A 22,933-nucleotide genomic window follows, 5' to 3' on the forward strand; every position below is an offset into this window, starting at 1 on the left:
TGAAACAGAACTGCGCTCTCTCACTCCCCTCAAACTTCTCTGAATGGTTTTGTTTTTAAAGTAACCTTATAGGCTTTTAGCGCTAACATCAAAGAATTACCATTTCAACCTACTGCAACACATAGAGGCTGCTCCCCTGACACCAGCCCCCAGCAGCAGATGGCTAGCCTTGTGGCCAGTATGTCTGGGACAGTTTTACAGACTAAATTCTCACTTCGCCAGTTGCAGAACTTAAGGTCACCCTGCCCACAAACTTCAAAGCACTCATCCCTGGGCATTTGAACACCTCCTGTTTGCCAGTGGGCCTGGAAACCAAGTAGTTTCACTTATGGTAATTCCCCTTGCTCCAGTACTTCATTAAGCAGCACAGACTGACGGACAACACTTGAGCATAGAAAAGAAATGCTTCAGACTTAACAAATGATGTCATAGCTTCTGAAGTCTCATGGCCTTCCATACGAGCTCTGAGTCCTTTCACCTGCTCTCCAGGCACTGATGGGAAAGGATACGTGTCCGCCAGTGGACCTGCCACATACACAAAAAGCACACTTGAACATATCATCAGCGTTTCTCCATGTGGATACAAGGAAAATGAGCTTCAGAGACTTTTTTAGGTTGAGCAAAGTGGAAGGGAGGCATGAAGGTTTCCCAAATGAGAACTGCAGAAAGCATGGGGATTTTCTGTTCCCATTGTTGCTTTCAGCTTTAAAGAAGGGCATCAAATGTGTGTGTGACAGAAACTTACTGAAGGGCTGAAAAAAAAAGAAAGACAAAAAAAGACAAGACCCTTGTCTGAAAGAAAAAAGAAAAAAAAGCAGTCCACCTGTGAGCTCAGCAACAGCATCCCCAGCTGTATGAAACAGGAAAATAGGAAGCTGTTCTGCTAATAAAGCCAGAACCAGAAGAGCTCAGAATCACATTTTTCTTTCACATTCAGGTTCAAAATAGTTTTATTAAATATGCACAAACTAAGCCTTTTCCTTGAACACGCTTTTCATGCTAAGACTAGGAGGGAGGCACAAAGGCTGTTGTCTGAAGGCTGTCGCTCACTGCCGACCATTTCCCACTCCACTGACGGGCTGCTGTACCTCAGATGTCTCAGCAAGCTTTTCCACCGGCAGTAACTTTGTGTTTTGATGTTAAGAGCCATAGTTTCATTGAAACTATAAAGGCAAAAATAATTTGGTGTTTAAAATGGTATTCTTCTGTTTTCACGGATTACCCCAGAAAAACAGACAACCCAGAATACTTACTCACACTGCTCATGTGCAATGAAGCAACGCAGAAGAAGGAGCACCACTTCTCCTCTCCCACAAAACAGTCTCTTGTTCTCAATGTTTTCCACTGGTGGAAACAAATGATTGTTCAGTGCCTCACTGAATGCAGTTTTGCAATGCGACAAGTTAACAGCTGGCATTTTTGTTCACGTAGTTTCTCAAGCTGCGGTCTAGCTTTAAGTTCGGCTTAGCATTTGAGCAGTTTTCGCTGAAACATGGGAAGGACAAACGGTATCTCAAAGATGAAAACACAAGCCAGTGGCTGGACATGGACATTACCCCAGATCTTCCAGACTGCAAATGCTTTGCTTTAACAGTTACCAAGGATGTATCAGTTTTAGCTGAGGATGCAAGAAATTTAACCCAGAGAGTCAGTGAAGAAATTAAAACATTTAGAACCAAACTCCCCATGCAACTGTGTGCTTTCTAGAGGAGAAAAATGTTATCTTGCAAGCAGCCATTTTGTAAAAGCACGATTGTTGCCTCATCTGAAGGACGAATTCCCATCTTCTGTTCCAAAAAATTCAGCTCAAAAAGCCCGAGATCAGTAGGTCTTAGTCATGTGCTGACATTTTACATGTAAGTCTTCCTGTACACGTTGATTTTCAAATTTTTTCCTTGGTAACAATTTCTACCCTGGGCCTTCAGCTTTTCTCAGAGTTCACTAAGACCTCTGGGTTAGAGCAAATGTTCCACAACACATCCCCATCTCCACAATTTTGGAGAAGCCCAGGTTGATGAGTACTCACTCGTGGATGTAGCACTGCTAAGTGGAGTCAGACAGCAGAGCAAGATACAGTACTAATTCATTTTGATTTAGTGCAGATTTTCACTAAGTGAATTTCACTCCTTAGCCAGCAGTTTGTTATTTCACCTGGATCCGACAGAAAAGGTTGGATTCTATTGCTTGGGGGTAAGGGTGTGATTTCCAAATCCTGCTATTCATAAAGAAAAATAAAAATCAATTCCCTTGGCCTTGTTGAGAAGAATACCTACTTTTGCCATTGCAATCCATTTTCAGAAGCCTTTTGGAAACAAGAAACAACCTATGCAAGCAATTTTTTTTTTTTTTTTTTTTTTTAATTTAAAAGCTGAACATGAGTACAAACCAAGAACTACTCAAGGTTTATCCTTCTCTGGCCATTCTTGGAAGAATGCAGAGAGCTTTCCTTTGCCCTTTAAATTTATTTCTTCCCTGAAAAGGTAATAAATTATACTGAAGTCAGGGGAAAGACTTTTATTAAACAAGGCCTCATTTCCATCACATGTAAAGGAATGGATTTACTAGAGGGATTTTCCCCCTTCAAAAATGAAATAACATAAAACCACGTTCCTGCCTTGGGAAATGATGGAAGTTCCTCAAAGCAGAGTTTCAAAGGATCCCAAATGAAAATAAATAATACTTATCCTTAACTGAAGGGGGAAAGAAGGGGGAAACTTCCAAATGGTTTCCCCAGGGTGAAGCAATGAATTACACAAGGATACCTGGAATACTTTAGAGAAAAGACAGTTACCAGGGACATATTAGGTTTAGCTGGGGATGCAATAAATTTAATTGGGAGAGTCAGTGAAGAAATTAAGCAAAACATTTAGAATGAGACTCCCAACATACCCGACCACGCTCTGGGTTCAGAGAAAGAGCCGCCTGGATCCAAGGCACCAATAACTTCTGCTTCAGCAAGGAGAGCTTGTACAGGCTTGTTTTGAAAAAGAAAGCTACTCATGAAGTTTATCACACAAACAAACTGACCCCAGTGTAATTTCCAGATGCAGTGCTTCCTTATTCTTTTTCCTTTCAATATCCTCGCCAGCCAAGCAGTACTGGGAAGAGATTTGGTTTGGGGCTACTAGACAAAATTAAAAGAGATCAACTGGAATTCATTTGCAGGACTATAAATGACAATAAAAGTGATCAGCGAGTGAGATTTAGAGAGACAGATTAAGTGTCAGAGAGCATACATAGTATTGCTTTTACTAGCAGCATGAAAAAAACAAGCAAGAAACATCCTGTGCAAGTCCAAAGGGTCTTAAATTTAAGACACACTCCAATCACTGCATAATTATATACAGATTACAGCTTAGATCCTTAGCAAGTTTTCATGCCTCCATTATTTTAACTGAAAGCAGAAACCTGTTTTGCTGATGAAATGTAACTAACTGATTTTTAATAGTTCTTTGCGAAGATTCGTCTTCCTTTTATAAAACAGTGCTAGATCTAATACAGTAATCAAGCTATATTTATCAAGAAAATAAAAATATGGACATTTACATGTATGAACATAAAAATATTAGTCCACTCGTTATGGATAACAGACATCATGAAAATTCTGTTTTTTTGTTATTGAATCTGAATGATTTCACAATGAAATCTTGTAACAAATATAAGCAATAATATGAAGACTTCTGTTCTGCTTCACCTACTTGCAAGCTGAATGTGCACTGTTTTTTTAAGTCAATACCAAAATGTCATTAAGATGCATGGGGGTGGAAGACATTACATTATAAGTAGTAACAGCAAGCCCTGGAAGCAACCCCCACCCCAAACTGTATGTGTTATTTTCCACTAAGGAGCAATCACAACTACTCTTAAGGACTTCCACTAAGAAAAGAGAAAGAAATTCAAGCCATCAAAAATTGTGTAGGATAAGGTGTGCTGTAAAAATAATCTTATAGAATAATTTTAATGAAGATGTCACTTTTTTATGCAAACATTTGATGATACAGCTTGAAAGTATTGCCATCACACTGCAGCTCTGAAAGCACTTATAAACATCCCCTCTCCATACAATGGAAATAAGAATTAATCTTATAAACTCTGTGAGGAGCGCTCCATTTAGACTACAGCAATCAGCCACAATTTCCCAGTTTACTCGACTGTGGGTTAAATTCACAGTTTATGCACTTTTAAAATATACTTACCTAAAAACACTAGGACTGCACATAATTGCACCCTGTGTGCTAGAACAGAAAGTCATTGATGCTCAGACTCGTATTGCCAGCGCCCGTTCCAGAGTTTATTGCCCTGTTTTTCCGTCAGGACTAAATCAATACACAAGCGACATTACTGTGACGCAGGGGTCAGGCAGGGTTGGTGACTCCGAACAAGCCCCCCGTGCTGGCCACAGCATAACCTGGTATTCATGGCTTCACGCTCCCCCACTTCCAGAGAAGAAGCTGTGAAATGTGCTGCTGTCATCTGAACTCCAGCCTGAGCTCACTGCCCAGCCCAGCTCTCTAAGGAAAATGTAATAATGTCAAGGAAAAAAACCAAATGGAATGCTGCTCTTCTCCAAATGGGGCCACCACTACCTGGTCGAAGGACATCTCCAAGCTAAGACGACATCCTCATTTTCAGGCACGTCAGGGAAAATGCTGCTGGAGAGCTCAGCTCTCTTCACACCAGCAGGACTCCTCAGGGAGGAGGTGAATAGATGAAGTTGTCTTCTAGTCACAGGGCTCAGAGTTAAACCCTAGCTTCTCCAAAAGATCCTCTTATCAGTTGCATTGCGCTACCAGGGCTGATGTTTGCTTTGGCCCACCAGAATAACTCTCCATGGGCAGGGAAGGTCTGCCGAAGTTCAAGTGATGCCATAATCACGCTCTGTCTAGACAAGATCATCTTCATCTCTGCCCAGGACCACTTGGTAACTGGTGAAATATAGTTAATAAGGCTTGGGTAGGTCAAAGCCTTACGATTCGGGGGCCGATGAAGACAGGCCATCCTAGCTAACCACCTGACCTTGCATGAGGGGTATGGAAATAAAGACATGCCTCTGGCAAAACACAGGGTGCTGTCATTCAGGTTGTAGCGCTATTTCATGGTCTTTTTATTTTCTACTAAAAATCAAGTGCTCTTACTGCATGAGGGGAGGAAGTGGGAAAAGATGCAGACTGAATGCCAGAAGAGACAGTGTAGATATTGAAAACATCTTTTAAAAAATGTGCCTCCACAGAACTTCATGTTTTTGATCTTGGAATGAAATGCTGCACACCAATCAACCACCCAGAAAGGTTAAAGTTATCAATAATGCACTTTATTTGCTTTAACTGTCTGGCTATAGCATATGTTGACACTCATGTGCGTTACCATAGTTATTTGCTGCTTTCCATCCCCATTTGGTACCTAGCTGTGAAAGAAAAGCTGCAAAAGTACAAAAATAAGTCTCATGCAATTCATAACTGTGGCAGAAAGAGAGGGCAGGAAAAAAGCTGTTGCTGAGCAGTTCCACCCTTCCAGATGTTTATACTGAACTTCCAGATGTTTTCCTTGCATTTATTGCTTCGTTATAATAAGTAAGGGACTGTCTTCAAACACAGTGAGACTCCTTTAAATCAAAACAGTTTATACAAAAAGAACCTTCACTTTTTTATCTGTGCCCACATTAGTTTCCAAATCTTGCCGAATAAACCACATTCCTCCAAACAAAGTGGATGGTCTTACAGGCAGGAGAGGCTTAAATGTCTTTTTAGTTCCCAGGAACATAAAGAGTAAGCAATCATGAATTCAGTGTTTGCTCTCCCTATGTCCTGGGGGCTAGCTGTGGTGCTCAGCTCAACAGGCATGCCTAATTTTGGCCAAACACCACTGAGAACTCACCCAACTCAGAAGGCTAATTGGCAGGATTGGTAAAATACACATAAGAAGGGTTGTTGCTATTATTGTTATTTAAAATTCAGTTATAAAACCTCAATATCATAATTACATAGTCCAAACTTCTAAATAGAGAAGATGTGTATGGAGGTATAGGGAAGAGTTATCCACACTGTAAAAACAAGAGCTGACAATTAAGGATGGGTGTTTAATCAGCATTTAGGCAGGAGAGCATACAGGCTAGCTTTCCAACAGTAAAAATCTAAGCTGATAGTTATCTACAAATGCAGGTATATAAGAACCCCTAAAAGACCCTAGCCTTTCATGACTTATTCCAGGCCATTGAAATGCAGAGCAGAGCTAGTTTTTCCAGCCCTGAGGTCTGAAATCCTTTTTTGTTGCTTTCACCACTTCCTAAAACAGTAGTTAGATATTGTCATCCATTTTTGGGCCAAATCTGCATTTGGCCCAGCCAAATGCCTTCACAGTCTAACTATGACCTCCACCAGAAAAACAGTTTAGCTTTGTCTTTAAATGTAAGATAAAAAAATGTGGAGGATGGAAGAGAGGATGCCAACTTTCAGCTGTCGTATCCGCTAGGTTTTTGCCCGTTCCCTTGACTGCTCATTTAAACGTAACACATGGTGGTGGTGAAAGGCAAAGTGGCACTGAGCTGCAAGCCAAATCAGACCCGATTTTATGGCTATGTGCAGTACACAGATCAGTCCTGCCTTAGCCCCAGTGCAAGGAAAAGGCATGCTCTAGAGAAAGAGCTTTATGTTCCTTGTTACTTTCGAAAGATTTGAAAAGCAGCCTTGTTAAAAGAAAAAAGGGCTCAACTATGAAATCACTTCCTTCTGTTTAAAATATTTTACTCAAGGAAAAAAAAACAAAAGGGCATGAAAAGGAAAAAAAAAAATCTGTTCTCTGCTTTTGACTTGTTCCTAGGATTCAGCATCCCACCCGCTCTGTGGGATGACGCAGTGTGCCAGATCCCGACCGCTCCAGCCAGCGCGTCAAGCGGCCGTAGCCCTCCCCACACAATCACCCTCTTGTCAGAGGCGGCTGGCGTCCACCCCGCACATGCTGACAGCATCGCCGCCGGGAGGACTGCTCCCCCATCGGAGTGGCTCTTCTCCTCTTGGAGCAAGGCAGCAAGGCGCGAGGAGGGCAGGCCGTGTTAGGCAGCTAACAAACAAGAAGCTCTTGTGCGAGTTCCCTCCCCCTCCTGCCCCCTGAAACGTAGCGCGGATGGGGACAGGGGAAAAGATGATCTTCTTGCAGCAGCAAGGCTTTGCCTGGGAGTACAGCCAGCAGGACGACTTCAGGAAGACCCGTTTAAGGAAGTTTAAAAGTCAAACGAACAGTTCATTGCTGCCCAAATCACAAGGCGGTTACTTATGCCTGAGCGGCATTTTAACAAAGATGCTAAGACAAGGACTGGTTTGCCTCCTTCTGCCAATGCTCATAGGTTTACTCCCAGCTCTGTTTTTCCTTGGTTCCCAAGGTACCCTCCCTCTCCTCCAAAATGAATTGCCTCCTCCTGGGTAAGTGGGCTGACACACACCAGCTCCCTTCCCCACTCAGCGGTGGGGCAGGAGAGGGGGGAGATGGATCTTAAGAATAAACTGAAATGCTTCCTTTCCCCTCTCCACCTCCAGCAAAAACTTGGTTTCTGCCTCAAACAGCAATCTATTACCCTGATCTGCACCATTAAGAAAGGCAGAGGGTCTTTTCCTCTGTGTTACTGAGGTTCACTGATGCAGAAAAAGCCAGATAGCACGAGATAAAACATTCAGAAAGTTGCTCCAGGCAGCCTAAGACACCCACTTCTTCTGCCTTTCCCAAAGCTGAGGCAGATAAACTTGCAGCACTATGCATTGACTACCTTTGCAAGAAGGCACTCAGGAAGTATGACACTTGAAATTAAATCTTCTGCTTGTGAAAATTTTAAGCCAGACTTGCAAGCAGACTGCAAGCAGTGCCAGAGCACCAGGACACCCGCCTGATCAACAGGCTGACCGCACCATCTACTCCAAACAGAGATACCGCCTAACCAGTGCTTCAAAGCGATGCTTAGCTTTTTTTTTTAGAACCACAAAACAATCCTCCATTGGAAATGTAAATTCAGTAATATGGGACAGCACTCATCAGCTGATGGCAAAAAATGAACATTTTTCATGGTTCATCTAGCAGTCTGCTTAACACCCTGATGCGCAAACATTTAACCTCCCCAAAGTCTCTGTGGTTGCCCCCTGGCCTGATTCTTGGCTTCAGGCTATTATTTTTTTATTTATTTAAAAAAACCCACAACAAACCCACAGCTGTTTCCCAGACATCTTTATCTTGCAACTGTGTCTCACAGGTGGTAAGGAGGTGAAAGCATTGCTGCTTCTTTACACTATAGCCCTATGACTGACCTCCTCCAACCAAAGAAACCACACTGCTTTGGAAAAAAAAACAACAAACAACCCTTTTCAAAATAATACTGAAGTGGGAGATCCAAATACAGGATGAAGAGTGTCACAGCCTGGGAGTGCCTTTGTTATTTTCAAACAGATTTAATAAAATAATACATTACATTTCTCTGTAAATGGTGTTTTATGAGGATTAGAACAGGTGCTAAAGCAGAATGTGTGCACAACACTGAATGAATTTAACTGCACCAGTAACAAGAAATAAGGTCCTGTCTGAATTTTGAAGAAAGCTTCAACATGTGCTACCTGCAGTCCTGAAAAATCTTACTCCAAATCGCCCCAATAAGCAATCAGAGATGTTACTGAACTACATTAGCAGCTAAACTTGAGTTGCCTTCAGTTTGGCTAATGCTACTTAATCTCTGGAGTTGTCCTACTGTTTCCAGAACAATACTGGAAAAAATAAGTTACGTATTAGGGAAAAAAAAGGGCTACTTTATGTTCCTTGTACACCTCTGCTGTTGTGGCCACACCGAGTGGCCTGTACATCTTCCCTGTGACCTCTGCTCACAGGAGAACAGAGGAGGGTGCAGTCACTACCTAGCTTTCCAGCTGCATACATACCTCTAGTCCCATACCTGCTTGGGATTAGCTGCCATGTGCTATTTATTCAGTGACTATTTATTTATTCCTACAACTCTGCATTGCACTGGTATAAGCACTTACTATTTCCCACCCACTTTTTTTTTTCTTTTTTTTTTCTTTTTTTTTTTTTTTAAGTCTGAGCCTGTCTTTCACCTGACAGGAAATACTCCACTGCTGAACAGCAATTCCTTCAGGAGGGAAAACAAGGATCTATTTCCTAAGAAGACGACTGCAAAACCTGAATTTTCTTTGTGTTCTTAACCTCATCTTGCCTTCTGTGAGGAGGATCACGGAGGTGGGGAGGGACAGATTTCCAAACCACCAGGCAGCCAGGAGAGATTTTACCCACCACTACACCCTCCCTTGCAAAACTCATATAGAGATTCTTTGCCTGGAGAGAAGAGCAGGACACATAGCAATATGACTTATCAATGGCTGAACAGGTTAGTCAACTACACAGTTCATATTCTGATTACAAAGCTAATCACTAGGTCAGAGAGCAACATGTACATTCTTAAACTGACATATGAGTTGACACAGGGACTCGCATCAAATCTCTGCAACTATTCTGCCGTGTTTGTGCAGACAGTAACTGCTAGAAAGCACAGGTCACAGCATAAAGCCATGCAGATCAGAATGTCAAAGCAAGAACTGGGGCTAAGTTTTGGGCTTTGCAGAGTGTGTACAGTTGCATTTATGGACTACTAGGGCAACTTCACGATGCAACAGGGTACTAGGTTCCCAAGAGACCTGTGTACCATGCTGGAGGACCTCATGGGTGGGAACATAGGCTGGGACAAGGAGACAACCAGCACCATCCCTGCCTGCCTGCAGCTCACTATCATCTGCAGCAAGAAAGAGCAGAACAAACTGCAAAGAACATCAACAGAGAATGGTACCCAGTATCCAAGCTGTGCTTTTGCATAAGGAAACTGAGAGCCCCAAACAAAAACCAAATACAGCCATTCACAAAAAGACAGGAACCTTCTCACAAGTGTGTCATGATATTTGCCTCATGTTTCCCTGTCTTCCAAGTCCTGAAGCTTAGGCACCTCCTGAGCAGTGTGCTGAAGCACACCAGTGCCCCACATGCTATTTTTCTGTATTAGCAAGCTGGCAGATACTCAGATGTGCCAAACATTATTGACCTGAGCAAACTGTACATGCAGTCCTGCTTAACATGCAAAATCTTTTCATCAATAGCCTGTAGCCCCTCATTGTTCTCCAGACATGGGAGTACTGCCTGAATACACACAACACCTTTTGGGTGGCAAAAAGGAGACGAGGTACTTCAGTGGAAGATTGAGCCTTACCTGTACTATTTTAAGGTTGCAGCCATTTGGCATCTTCAAAGGCAAAAGGGCAAACACTGCACAGGATAGGCTGCTACAAAACGTTTTAAACCCGCATTGCTGCAAAAACCCACCACCTTACATCTCAAGGTCCTGGATTTTCATCAGTTTCATGTTACAGGGCTGAGTGACCAAGTCTCTTATACCCACTTCCATAAATAAGCTTGATAATCCCAACACAGTAATGAATGCTGGCGGTTCTTATTGCCCGCACCTCTTCTAGTATCTTTCAAATGCTGCCGACCTCCCAGAAACTGGACATGCATTACTGAAATCACCTGATAAGAAACAGAGTGGGGGAGAACAGGGGAGCCAAAGTAAGCACTTACCGAGCACGATGACCACAGTCTTCAGGAGGCTCATCATGGTGTCCCGATTCCTGCGGGGTCCAGAACTGTGTCTGGACATTCTCATAGTCCTTTGGCGGACATACCCAAAGATATGAGCATATAGGACCACCATGACCACAAAAGTGACCAGGTTGAAAATAGCCCAGAAGACCAGGTAGGAGTCACTGTAGAGTGGTGCCATGTTAGAGCAGTGAGTGATATCACAAATACAGTTCCATCCGACACTTGGTATGGCGCCCATGACAATGGCCATAGTCCAGATAACAACAATTACGACCACCACTCGCCGGTTGCTCATCCGAGTATGTAGCTGCATTCGGAAAACTGTAATGTGCCGCTCAATAGCAATGGCCAACAAATTGGCTACAGAGGCTGTCAGGCTAGTGTCAATGAGACCCTGACGGAGAAGCCAGGTGCTTACAGTCAATCTTCTAGTGTTGGGTCCTGTGTTGAACATTAAGTAAAAGTAGGCCAGCCCTGCAAAAAAGTCCGCAGCGGCTAAGTTGGCCATTAAGTAATAAATAGGAAAGTGGAATCGGCGGTTGACGTAAATAGCCACCATAACCAAGAGGTTGGCCAGCATTATGAAGATGCAGACGGTAATCCCCAGTCCCATCACAAGCTTGCTGACAGTGTTCCATTCAGTGGCTAGATATTTTCCACTTCGGTTATAAAAGAAGGCAATGGTTTCATTGTAGTAGCACTGTGGTTCGCTCATGGCTGTGGACTGAAAGAAGAGGGGGAAAAAAGAGAGGAAAAAAAAAGAATTACATCAGAACTGAAAACATATGATTGCCTCCATGGACAAGACATGCACAGAAAGCAGGGAGGGGGACAGGAAGGGAATGCACTTCACAACAAATTTATTTTTTTCAGACCAAATGGCATTCCACAACTTGCAAAACAATTGCTCTGAGGAGTCTATTAACAGCAACCAGATCAGAAACAACCAGAAATGCTTCCATCTGCTCTGGTAGCTAGCATGATTTCTGACGTAGTTGTAAATTGCACAGCAAATGAGCTTCTGGCCAAGCAGCCCTGCTGAAAAATTCACTTGAAGAGAAGGGCATGCAATTCATAATTAAGAAAAGTTAACTCTGTTACAGGACACCTTATTTACGTTATCAGTGCATAAAACTGTTGTTTGGCTGTAGCGGTGTTAAAAGAAGAGCTCCTCAAAGCGGCGAAAAAGTGGATTACATTTCCCAGCAGGTTTTGACTCATTCAGGTCTACATCAGGGGCATTCCTTCTTGTTCTGTCTTAAAAACTGGGAAGAACACCTTACATTAAGGTCATCAATATGCTCTAAGACTGTGAATTGCCAGGGCCGTGCACTATGTCTGTCAATAAAGCATGAAGTGCATTTATAAACAATAAAAGAAGCATGTAATTGTATTACTATGAGCATTCTTCTTTTTCCATTAGCCACGTTTCTAAACAGGGTTTGAAATACACCATGCTTTTAAGTATAACTCATCTGAACTGGTTTATTCCAATTTGAAATAGGAGTGAGACAAGAAATCAGAAAAGTAATATTTGACTTAACTAGTGTTAAAAGCATCAAACCTTATTTCTTGCATTAAGTATTGTTATGCCTATGTCAAGGAATACATGACTAATTTTCCTTGCAGAGTACTCAGCTGAGCACAGCTACGGGTGCAACAAACAAGCCCCATACTCCACCAGAATGTAGAAGTTTTGCATAAAATTGTTGGCTAACAAGAAAATGCTTAATGAGTTTTCTTCCTCAGTTACAAATAATTCCTCAGATATAATAAATTACTCAAAGTGCAATTCCCAAAAGGCAAACTGTAGAAAAAGAAACCCCTGTGAATAACACCCTGGTTCCTTGTTTAGCGTGGCTTAACAACGAGGATGCAAAAATAGTAATAAAAAAAACAAAACAAGAAACTCATGTCAAAAAAGTCTCTTTTTAAAGAGACCCAGGAGACCTGGCTCTGACACCCTGCTTTTATGGCTGTGAAACTCTACTGACTAAACTTGAATTTTTACAAAATGAGGAGCAGTCTTAGCAAGAAACTAGGTAATAAATCCAACCAAAGAACAGATCAACACCACTAAAAGATGAGAACTTCTTCCCATTAAAACATGAAAACAAAACCCTGTGTTTTGGACAGCTCCAGCCATTCTGCAGGAAATGCTACAGCTAACCTTACCTTCATGTTGAAACCAAAAATGTACAGAACTGGGAAACAGAATTAGTAATTGGACTGGAGTGAAAATAGTATCTGATAAAGATTTCCTTAGAATTACCCAAAGCTATTTCTGTTTCCTGTCATTTCCCTCTGTTTGTCAACACAATTAAGCTAATTCCAATAAAGCAATACACAAAACTTTCCGCTTATATCCCAAATGCATTACATGTTATTTAGATTTCTGTTAAAGAAAAAGGTCTTTTTAGAATGCTTTTACCTCCAACCTAAACATCGATCAGAAACATTTGCAGACCCCGGATAATAAAAAGCTAGAGTAAATAGTATTTCTCAGCACAGTGACTATAAAACTTTTATTGTTCCTCTAGGATACATCAACTCTTAGGTTAGAAACCTTTCAGCCTTAATTATTTAAGAATTTTAAAAGTCCTCATGTAGGATCTCTGTTGCATAGAAAAAGTGATTTATAAGGGATACTTAACAAAGGGAGACCTAGCTACAAGACATCTGGCTTTAATTCTTTGGTTAAAGACCATGTGGTAATAACAGGTCAAGTATAAGAACCCTTGGGGGAGAGAGGAAGTCATACGAATGAATTAGTGGCCCTTATAAAAGCTTGCCAACATCTGCATTAATTATGTGAATACCCTGTTTTTTTGCTCTCTGTAGGAATATCTGGATGCAGTCTTACAGTCTGAATTACAGAGGAGGTCAGGACTCCAGGATCTAGTGGACTTTTGTGATCCTGAATAAATTCTCTCTTTGTCTATATATTTGTTGATCTAAATTTTTCTGTCAAATGGCTGCTGCCCATATGCTCCTGTGGAGAGAGGCCAGCTACACCTGGCAGAACACATATTTTTAATTCAGAAGTTTAAAGTGTGGCAGATACCACTTTTTTTTTTGTGGCTTTGTTTTGCACATGGGCTTAGAATGCTAATTATTCCCCAGTTTTGTAATATCCTCTCCAGCCTTTTCATATGAAATCTGAAACAAGATACAATAAAAAAATTTGTCTTATTCACAAAATGCCAAGCCAGGGCTGAATGTATGCAATGCACATCAGAGTATGTAAAATGCTACAGAGTCAGACTTGTTAAATTTAAAAGCATGACAGCATTTGAGCAATCTTGGAGGAACAGCATGAGGGTCACTGGCTTCTTCTCTCATTTTGAAGACACAGGAGCAAAACGCTCTGTTCGCATAAGGGATTTTGGGGAAGTTTTGTTTTTAGGGTGTGCTAACCTAAAACCTGGGATCTCCTTTAAAAGCAATCTTTTCAGTCCAAAGGGAAAGAAGAGCAGAAGAGACAGTTTGCTGACAAAAGTTCAAACAGGGGACTTCCAGATGATCAGCTTTCTTGGATGCCAGCGTATATCTTACAGGAAGGTTTTGACCTCCCAGGTCACAAACATACAAATCCCAAGGCATCACATTTACCCGTGATGCTGCTCTCTGACTGGAAAGGCTCAAGCAGGAGGGAAATACAACATATCTCTGGGTACCGAAAGTGTTAACATACCATAATGGCATATGCAAGCAGGCAGACCCATCCCCTCTCCTGCCCCTGCAGGAAAAGGGGCAGGGAAGTTTATATTTTAATTTCCTGAAGTTTCACTCAGTGTGTTTCATTGCCTGGGTAAGCCAGATGTGCAGTGCCCTGAGATTTACCTCATCCATTTAGTGTATCTCAACAGAAGTTTAAAACAAACTGAGCTGCAAATTGCCCGTGTTAACTAAACCTCTAGGACACATCTGTGTAGAAAAAGAAAATATCTGAATTATAAGCCAGCAAGACAGATAAAGCAAAGCGGACTAATAGCAGGCTAAAAGCAAAGCCTCCTCTAACCATGTGAGGTGGATTTAATACTCAAGACACAGTTGTCCCCAACCAAAGAACAAGAAAATCCTGAGTACATGGAGTTAAATCTCTTAATATCATAAGACATAGTTATAACCACAACACAGTACACACAGACCAGGAAATCTGGCAGTAGGACTTAATAAATAAAACTCACTCTGCTTCTACAGGCAACACCTAGTTACCCCACGGCCAGAACGTCACCTTGGCACTGGCCTTTCCAGCCACTATCTATTATACTTGTTCTCTCGGCTCCTCTCCTCTGGTGGTACAGGACCACACCACTGAGGTGGCAGTGGGGAGACTGGAAAGAAGAGCCCATGTAAGCAACTTTCCAGTGTTTTGTGCTTGATTCTTCTTGCTGCTGCCCCACCTCTTCATCACTGCTTAAAGAGTGGGGTGAGGATTTGGATCCAAGGCACGGAGCAGCTTGCCCATGGGTGAGCCGCCCATTACCCCCTTCCCCTCTCGGGGAGGAGACTGGAGTGGAGAAGGTACTGGCTGCCTGGAGCAGGAAGGTGAGACGGGATCTCTGGATCCTGCCAGCTCGGTCGTGAGTGACAGCCCACCTGGTGAGCGCTGTGCATGGAGAGATGCCTAGGGTGGAAAACAAACACCAACAAGTTTTCAAACACCGCTGATTGATACTGTCTAAACAAAGCATTAGTTAGCACAAGGTGCCTGAGGGGCAAATGATCAGTTTACAAACCCCACTGCAATCCAAGAGTTTGCACGGTTCCTCAGTCCACCTAACAAAAAAAAAAAAAAGAAAAAGAAAAAAAAAGAAGGACACCCACCCCCACTCCAGCATGCATGGTTGTATTGATTTCTCGCCGACAGAAACAGAGCTGAACATTCTTAGAATACTAACGTCTGACTTTTACAGAGCTTTTAAAACTTGGAAGCCACAAAAATGATTCCATATCCAAGAAAACTCTTAATGTTTTAACCCTAAGCTCTCCAAACACAGTCTGCTCTTTTTCTTTCCCTTCACTGAACTAACCTCAACATGTTGCTCTTTTCTTACCCAGAACACAGAGAGGAGATGAAAAGCAATTTATTTGGCAAGGAAGTCTGAGAAAGATCACAATTTTGCATACAATGAAATGCCAAGTACAAGCCAGAGACCTCAATTTTGCAGAAGTCATGCAACATGCATGCAGTCTCCTTAAAATTTTCGAGACTCTGAGGAGACTCATTCTATACAGGATGAGCTTTTAATTCTGAGGTACCTACCCTTGGATCCCAAAAATAATATTTATCATTCTCAGTGCTGCCCAGAAATCCAGAAAACATTTCAGAGGAAATGCAGAATTGGGAATGGTAGACTAGGACTCTAAAACAGCAATAGGTGTCTTACAGCTTTATATTTAGTGCAGCAGTGAATGGAAAAGCAGTAGCACTGCTTTCAGTTTAGGCAAATACTCTGAAGTTTACCAACATACCAGCAAGGCTAGAGTTGGAAAAACTTCAGGGAACCACCAACTTCAAAATCCCCAAATAAGGGTATCAATTAAGACTATCTTTAAAATAAGCATAAGAAAGTAAGTATAGGAATAATTGAATCAACATGTAAATACTTTCTCAACCCACAACTGCAAAACCATGGATTTATGAAAGTAAAGTTGTAACAGATGAGAAAAAATTCCAATTTGCAACAAAAATTTCTCCATTACCTAATGAAAAGCACCAACTATTGTTCAAACTGCAGAACGCAAAAGAAACAAGAGGTTTAAAAATAAAGGGGAAAAGACGGTGTTTCCTTTAAAGATAAAAGGAGAAGCTGAGGAGACATTTACCCAAAATTTAAGTCAAAAAATCAAAGTCTCAAGACAAGGGTCTTGATTCATTATAGCCTTATGCCCACTATGCCTTATGTACAGATATAATTTCATCTGCACAATGAAAGTACGAAACCCTACCACCAAGGTACAACAGCTCCTCACATACCCTTTTCAGAATTGCATCTCCCGAAGTAATCGTTCAATAGACTTAAAGAAAAACTTGTATGATAAGATATGGTGGTTCAGTCACAGCAGGCTACTTCTTCATTTCACTAGACTCATTTTGCCCTTCACATAGCTGAAAAGACAGGAGGAAATGAATCTCTTTGCAAGGGGATCCCTTTAACTCTGCTATAACATGATAAAGCATAGAGTTACTTATGGATCATGTGGCAATAGCTAGCATATCCAATAATTTTTAGGATGCTTTTGTAGTAGACTGTATTACTATGGAGGCTCAGAGCTAACAAATGTCCCGTCTCACCTACTAGAAACTGAACTGAGAAGTTCTCTGTATCCTGCAGTTAGGTTACCTGACAAGGGTAACCTAACATATCTAGATACTCAGTGTACCAAACAGACCCAGTCACCAGCAATGCTGGAAAAAGAAGCAATTTTACTGCTGGAAGGTGTAATTCACAAGTGACACAGATCCTGTTGGAAACTATGATTATGACCTCCACAGATTGACTATAATACCAGGGAGGGTGTTGACCTTCCTTAGTGCTTATTCACTGTCGACTACTACAAAAGCAAGTTCAAAAATAGCTTCCATGGGCTAAAAAAGGAATGGGTGAGAGCAGGAAGTCCAGCTAACTCCAAAAATGCCTTTCTTCTGGAAGATGCCAGGGCTGCTAACTATCAGGTCTGAAATACCTTGACTCAGCCCTGCAGCTTTTTAGGATAGATAAATCAGGAGCCATGCAATTGACTATTCAAACACAGGAGCATTCGTGAAAAGCAGTGATGGTCAGGAATATACTGAGCTGGCCCAACCAGGCTCCAGATTGCCAGCTCCATGATTTCAACTTTTTGCAGCTTCTACTGCTGCAGAAAGGAAGCATGCATGCACGTGCACACACATGTGCACATGCACATGAAGTCTCTTTCACTGCAGAATTCTGCATGCAAAGAGAGATCTAGGAAATTAAAAAGCTAGAAGAATTGGAAAAAATATCCAAGGAAAGACAGAGAGTGAACTCATCCCTCCAGCAACCTACCCAATAATTCAGCACTGCTATATTGTTGCTCCTTTTCCACAGATCCAGCATTTTCAGATGAGCTGCATCCCTCGCAAGCACTACCTACATGTTCTGATGAATGTTTTCCAGTTGAGGAGGGAATGAAGGTTGTTTGAATCAGGGCATAGTTCTACATCATCACATACACCCTTACGTTGCTAGGATGGTTTAAACACTGATTACTAAAGATTTGTGCCCAGACCACACAGCACTTCTCTGCCGCCCCGTCTCTGCCTTCCAAGCTCCTCTCAAAGGGAGGCCACCACCGCAATGCACAGGTATCGCAAAAATAAGCTAATTGGCTTTGCCACTAGGAGAGATGTGATCGGGCATGTTGAGCCCAAATTGGGTAGTTGAGTGCAAATGTCCCATACAGAGTACAGAAAGGGTTTCTGCAAAGCTCTTCAAACTTCATTTTCTTCTGGGGGACCTTTCATGACAAGCTGAGCTTCACAAACATTAGCCAAACACAGGTGTAGGCTCAACATCTCCTGGCTGTGTGGGAGACACAGGAAGACAATTATATTCCATCATCTAATTTAGTGACTGAAATATGCCACCTCTTATGCCTTCAAAAAAAGTCTGTGTCATGATGCAGACTAGGCTTCTCCACTGTCTTGCCCAGTTCACTCCCCGGTTGCCTACCTGCCTTATCCTCAACCTGAACACTGTAGCCAGACATCCGACCTGCTGTGAGTCCCTGAAGGCTGCTGTGCAGGACAAGTGCAGCACAGGACAGACCTTCCCCAAAGACCCCAGCCCTGGGAAGAGCTTTCTGGAGAGAGGTGCAGCACACAGTCCCCTATCTGTGTCACTTTAGAAGCCATCAGTGGAAGAAACAGGAGGGGAAAAAAAAATCCGCACCTCTAACATCCCAAGTGAGTTTCCATGCATAATGAATTACAACATGCATCCTTTGGGCCCAGTTTGATGCTCAGTGAGCCAAGCTGGGGATTAATTCTTGGCTCCAGCAGCTGAAAGACTGGCTTTTTATGCTGAAAAAATGCTGCAGGCTATTGGGACTACTTCCATCTCCAGGACACACCTTCCATCATGCCTCACCAAGCAAACCAGCAAAGTGAGCACTTGGGAGAGTTTAGGCTACAAGTAAAATGCTTATTCAAAATTATGTTAATGAGCACAGCAAATTTCATTTTGGGCTGGAAATTGAGATTTCCAAATGGAAATAAGAAGACTATCCTGTGTTTACCATGGTAAATACACTTTTTTCTTAAAATACACATCAGACAGTTTGGGTTTCTTTTGCTTTGATGCACTGCTTTGTGAAATATATAAACAGAATACAGAAAAATCTTTCTCTCTCAGGGCTCTGGCAACAATGTGTTCTTTAACAGTAACTTGTTCATACAGTACTGAGCAGCTGCCTATAAGGCAGTATTGGTCTACTTTGAACAAAACAGAGATGTATTTTGAACCTCTGGTAATCTCATCTAATATAAGAATAAAAAAAAAAAGCATACCGGTATTTAAGTTTCCCCTATGATGCCTGTAACTGGGTGGATATACCTCTAATCACAAACTGTTTCTTCCAGTCTCACCATTTCCTTTTGTTCTCTCATTTACCTTATTTACCACCACCAGAGGTCTGTTTTGGTAAACAGGTTAATTTGTTTACTCATCTAGAAGGGGGGAAAAAAATCTGCACATTTGTTGGCTGCAGAAATTTGGGCACCAAATCCAAAATGCAAATTGTGTTGGGCTTTGTTGGGGAAAGGGGTGACAACAGCTGTGCCACACCACAGCAGTCTGTTCTCAAGCATCATTATAAAGAGGAAAAAGCTACTGAGGATGACCATTCTGTGGCAAGGACAGTTTAAATCTCTTCCACTCTAATTCAAACAAAAAGAACGGACAAAAAGAGAAGTATTCAATGGCATAGAGTGGGAGAAGTGTTTTTTGGCTCTGGTAACCACACAGCCATGAAAGGCCACTATAATGGAAACTGCTCTGGATTTCTCTTTGGAACAGCTGCAAGGCAGTAAATGTACTAATTTACTTCTAGTATTTGGCTGGTAGGATCCACTGCTGGCAAAAGCAAAGAGAGAATGATGAATTTTTGTTGTTTTCTTGTTTTAAGCATTTCTGAAGCACTGTTGGAAGTCCTTGGTTCATTAAGCAACTGGAGCTCAAATCATTTCTTCTTCAAAGCTTTTACTGTAGAATTCATCTCATGCCATTCATAAAGAGAGAAGATACTAATCACTCCACAGAGTACATTAATCAGTTTAGATCACCACTTGTTATGTTTCCTTTTTGCAAACAGCAAAGCCCTCTGGGATGCTAAATGCTTCTTACAGAATTATTTAATTTTCCGCTTACTGCATTATCAGACTAATCAGGTTTCTCTGATACAATTTTGCTTAGATGTAGCTGAGGTATGAAGTTGTCACATGTACCACAAAATATCCCCAACTTAAAAATCAAAAAGTTCTGTTACATTTTGTTTCCCTCTCTTTAAGAGCAGAATGGCTTATCTAATCTGAAATCACTAGATTCTGCCTTACAATAAAACCCCATTGCCAAAACCTCAAAGCATATTCTGGAATTTTTTCATTTCATTGACGACTTTGACATATTGTGAATGGTGTCCCAGAACTATTTTCTATTCCAGATTTCAGCTATGGATAGCTAAACTACCCTGAAACTTTACTTATCCTTCACATTTAAACATGACAAAGATGTCCTAAATCTGTGGTCTTAATCACCACTTCTTATGTCTGGTAACAGGATGCTGGGGGGGGAAAGACGATGGGAGCAGAACGCTTCGGACAGATCACTGCATAGGGAGGATATGAAGAGACATGACTGTGGAAAATGTGTTGCTTCAGTAGAGGGTTGTAGAGAGCACCAAAAGCAGTTCTTACATTGACACACTAGCAACAGGAATATTTTGAAACAGTAACAACAATTTCACACCTGGTATCAAGAAGTGACTTTCAAAAACTTTTTCAAAATGTGAGTTACCTGACTCAGAAGACAAAGCTTGAGAAAGATACCATTTGCAATTAAATTAGCAGGAACTTCCCTCATTGTGGTGCCACCACAAGCATCTGTAGGATTCAAGCCCAAGCAAAAACCTGCCAGTGTGGGCTTTGGATTGTAAAAGGTCCTACTGAGGTTTCTGGGATTCTCCGCTATGGTACATAAGAGTCTATTCTTGTTTGCCATGTGCAGTTAAAGGACTGATGATAGGCAGAGGAATATTTATTACTGAGATGTATACACGTATGTACATATACGTACATGTGTATACAAAATAGGTAGTATTTACTTCTAAGACTAAATTGACCAAATGTGAAGGAAATCAACTATCCTGCCAATGCTAAAGGTAAGTTTAAAGATAAAAGATAAAAAAATTATTAAAGATAAATAAATTTTAAAGTAAAGTAGCAAAATACTTCTTTTTGTAATTGACATGCCACCTACCTCATGCAGAAGGCATGCAAGGCTACTTCCAAGTTTAAAAAACGCCTTCCTTAAAACATTAGTCTCTAAATTTCTTCTGCAGCACACTGTGGCACCTGCTCAGTTTTAAAAGGCAAAATAACATCCTCCAGGAAAAAAAAAAAAAAAAGTATTTTAATGAATATAGTTTTCTAAACTATATCCAAAATTCATTTGTATGTCAGCACAAATGTGAAAGGCAAGCCCATGCAGTCCTAGTCTGAAAAGCGCTTTATTTCAGTACTTCCATCTAATGATTCATCTCTTTAGCTATGTGTCTCACTACGTCCTTGCCCGTTAAAAAGCTCTTCCTTACCCTCGGAAACATACACATGGCTCCCAGCTGATTGTTTGGAGCTGCTACTCCTTTAGATAGGATTGAAGACTTATATCAACCATCAGATCCATAATGGTTTACTGAAATCTGTGGGAATTCATGCACGCATATAAGTCTGCCCACATGCATATCAAATTTGAGTCCATTTTTACAACATGAGGTTGAAAGAATATTTTTCTACCATAATCTCCCACACTGAGAAACCAGTCTTTCCTTTGCTTCCTGTTGCCATTTCTTTTTGGCTCCCAAGTCAAATCTCATTGAACCACAGTCTCTAAAACCCAAGCATGGAGGGAGAGCTGTCTGGATTACCAGTCAATGACCAGAATCATACATTTATCTCTAGTCTTTAGTCTAGTGATGCAAGTTGCAGGCAGGATTTATTCAGCAGAAATTCCCTGCAGACACAGGACACGTGCATTTATTCACCCATAAGTACAACAGAATGGTGACTATGCTGATCATCAAGTCATTTACAAGTAATAGCTTTTCTTCCACTCATTCTTGCACCACAGTTGACCTTATTTTCTCTTCGAGAAGGCATTTATTCTGAACAGCAATCCTTAGATACACAAATTTCTCATACATAAAGAAGGCTCTGAAGAGAGAACCCATGGAGACTGAGGTGCAAGTGCCTTTCAGAGCACGTGAGGAGATGGCCTGTGGGAGCCTTTCTCCAGAAAGGGAGAAGAGTCAGCAGCAGCCAGGCAGCCTGGGATGCAAGCATACAGCATCCACCTCCTACCAGGTACTCTGTTCTGCTGTAAAGACACAAAATCCTTCTCTGACCCTAACAGAGTGTCATGGTTTAGGCCCAGCTGGCAACAAAGCACCACGCAGCAGCTTGCTCACGCCTCCCCCCAGATGGGATGGGGAGGAGAAAATACAGCAAAAAGGTTCATGAGCCAAGACAAGGACAGGGAGGGATCACTCACCAATTATGGTCACAGGCAAAAAACCAGACTCTACGGGGGGGGTGGGGGGGTGGTGTCAATTTAATTTGTTACCAACCAAATCAGAGTAGGATAATGAGAAATAGAACCATATCTTAAAAACACACCTTCCCCCCACCCCTCCCTTCTTCCTGGGCTCAGCTTTGCTCCCAATACCTCTACCTCCTCCCTGCCCAGCAGCACAGGGGGACGGGGAATGGGGGTTGCGGTCAGTTCATCACACGTTGTCTCTGCCGCTCCTTCCACAGGGGAAGGCTCCTCACACTCTTCTCCAGCTCCAGCGTGGGGTCCCTCTCACGGGGGTCAGCCCTCCATGAGTTTCTCCAACTCAAGTCCTTTCCACGCACTGCAGTCCTCTGCAAACTGCCCCAGCGTGGGCTCTCCCACAGAGTCACGGCCTTCTCCAGGCCCAGCCACCTGCTCCGGCGTGGGGTCCTCCAGGGGCTGCAGGGGAATCTCTGCTCCACCATTAACCTCCATGGGCT

At 42.0% G+C, this 22,933-nt stretch overlaps 1 protein-coding gene across 2 annotated transcripts in view; it reads right to left on the reverse strand.

Moving 5' to 3' along the window:
* LPAR1 (lysophosphatidic acid receptor 1) overlaps positions 1 to 22,933 on the reverse strand; it is a 50,572-nt gene that overhangs the window by 26,159 nt on the left and 1,480 nt on the right. For both annotated transcript variants that reach the window (XM_050912932.1, XM_050912933.1), the window contains exon 2: positions 10,612 to 11,359. In XM_050912932.1, coding sequence (XP_050768889.1) covers positions 10,612 to 11,359 — 748 coding nt within the window. The remainder of the gene's footprint in view (positions 1 to 10,611; positions 11,360 to 22,933) is intronic.

The sequence above is a fragment of the Gymnogyps californianus genome, chromosome Z (assembly GCF_018139145.2).
Source record: "Gymnogyps californianus isolate 813 chromosome Z, ASM1813914v2, whole genome shotgun sequence".
In the NCBI taxonomy this organism is placed as follows: domain Eukaryota; kingdom Metazoa; phylum Chordata; class Aves; order Accipitriformes; family Cathartidae; genus Gymnogyps; species Gymnogyps californianus.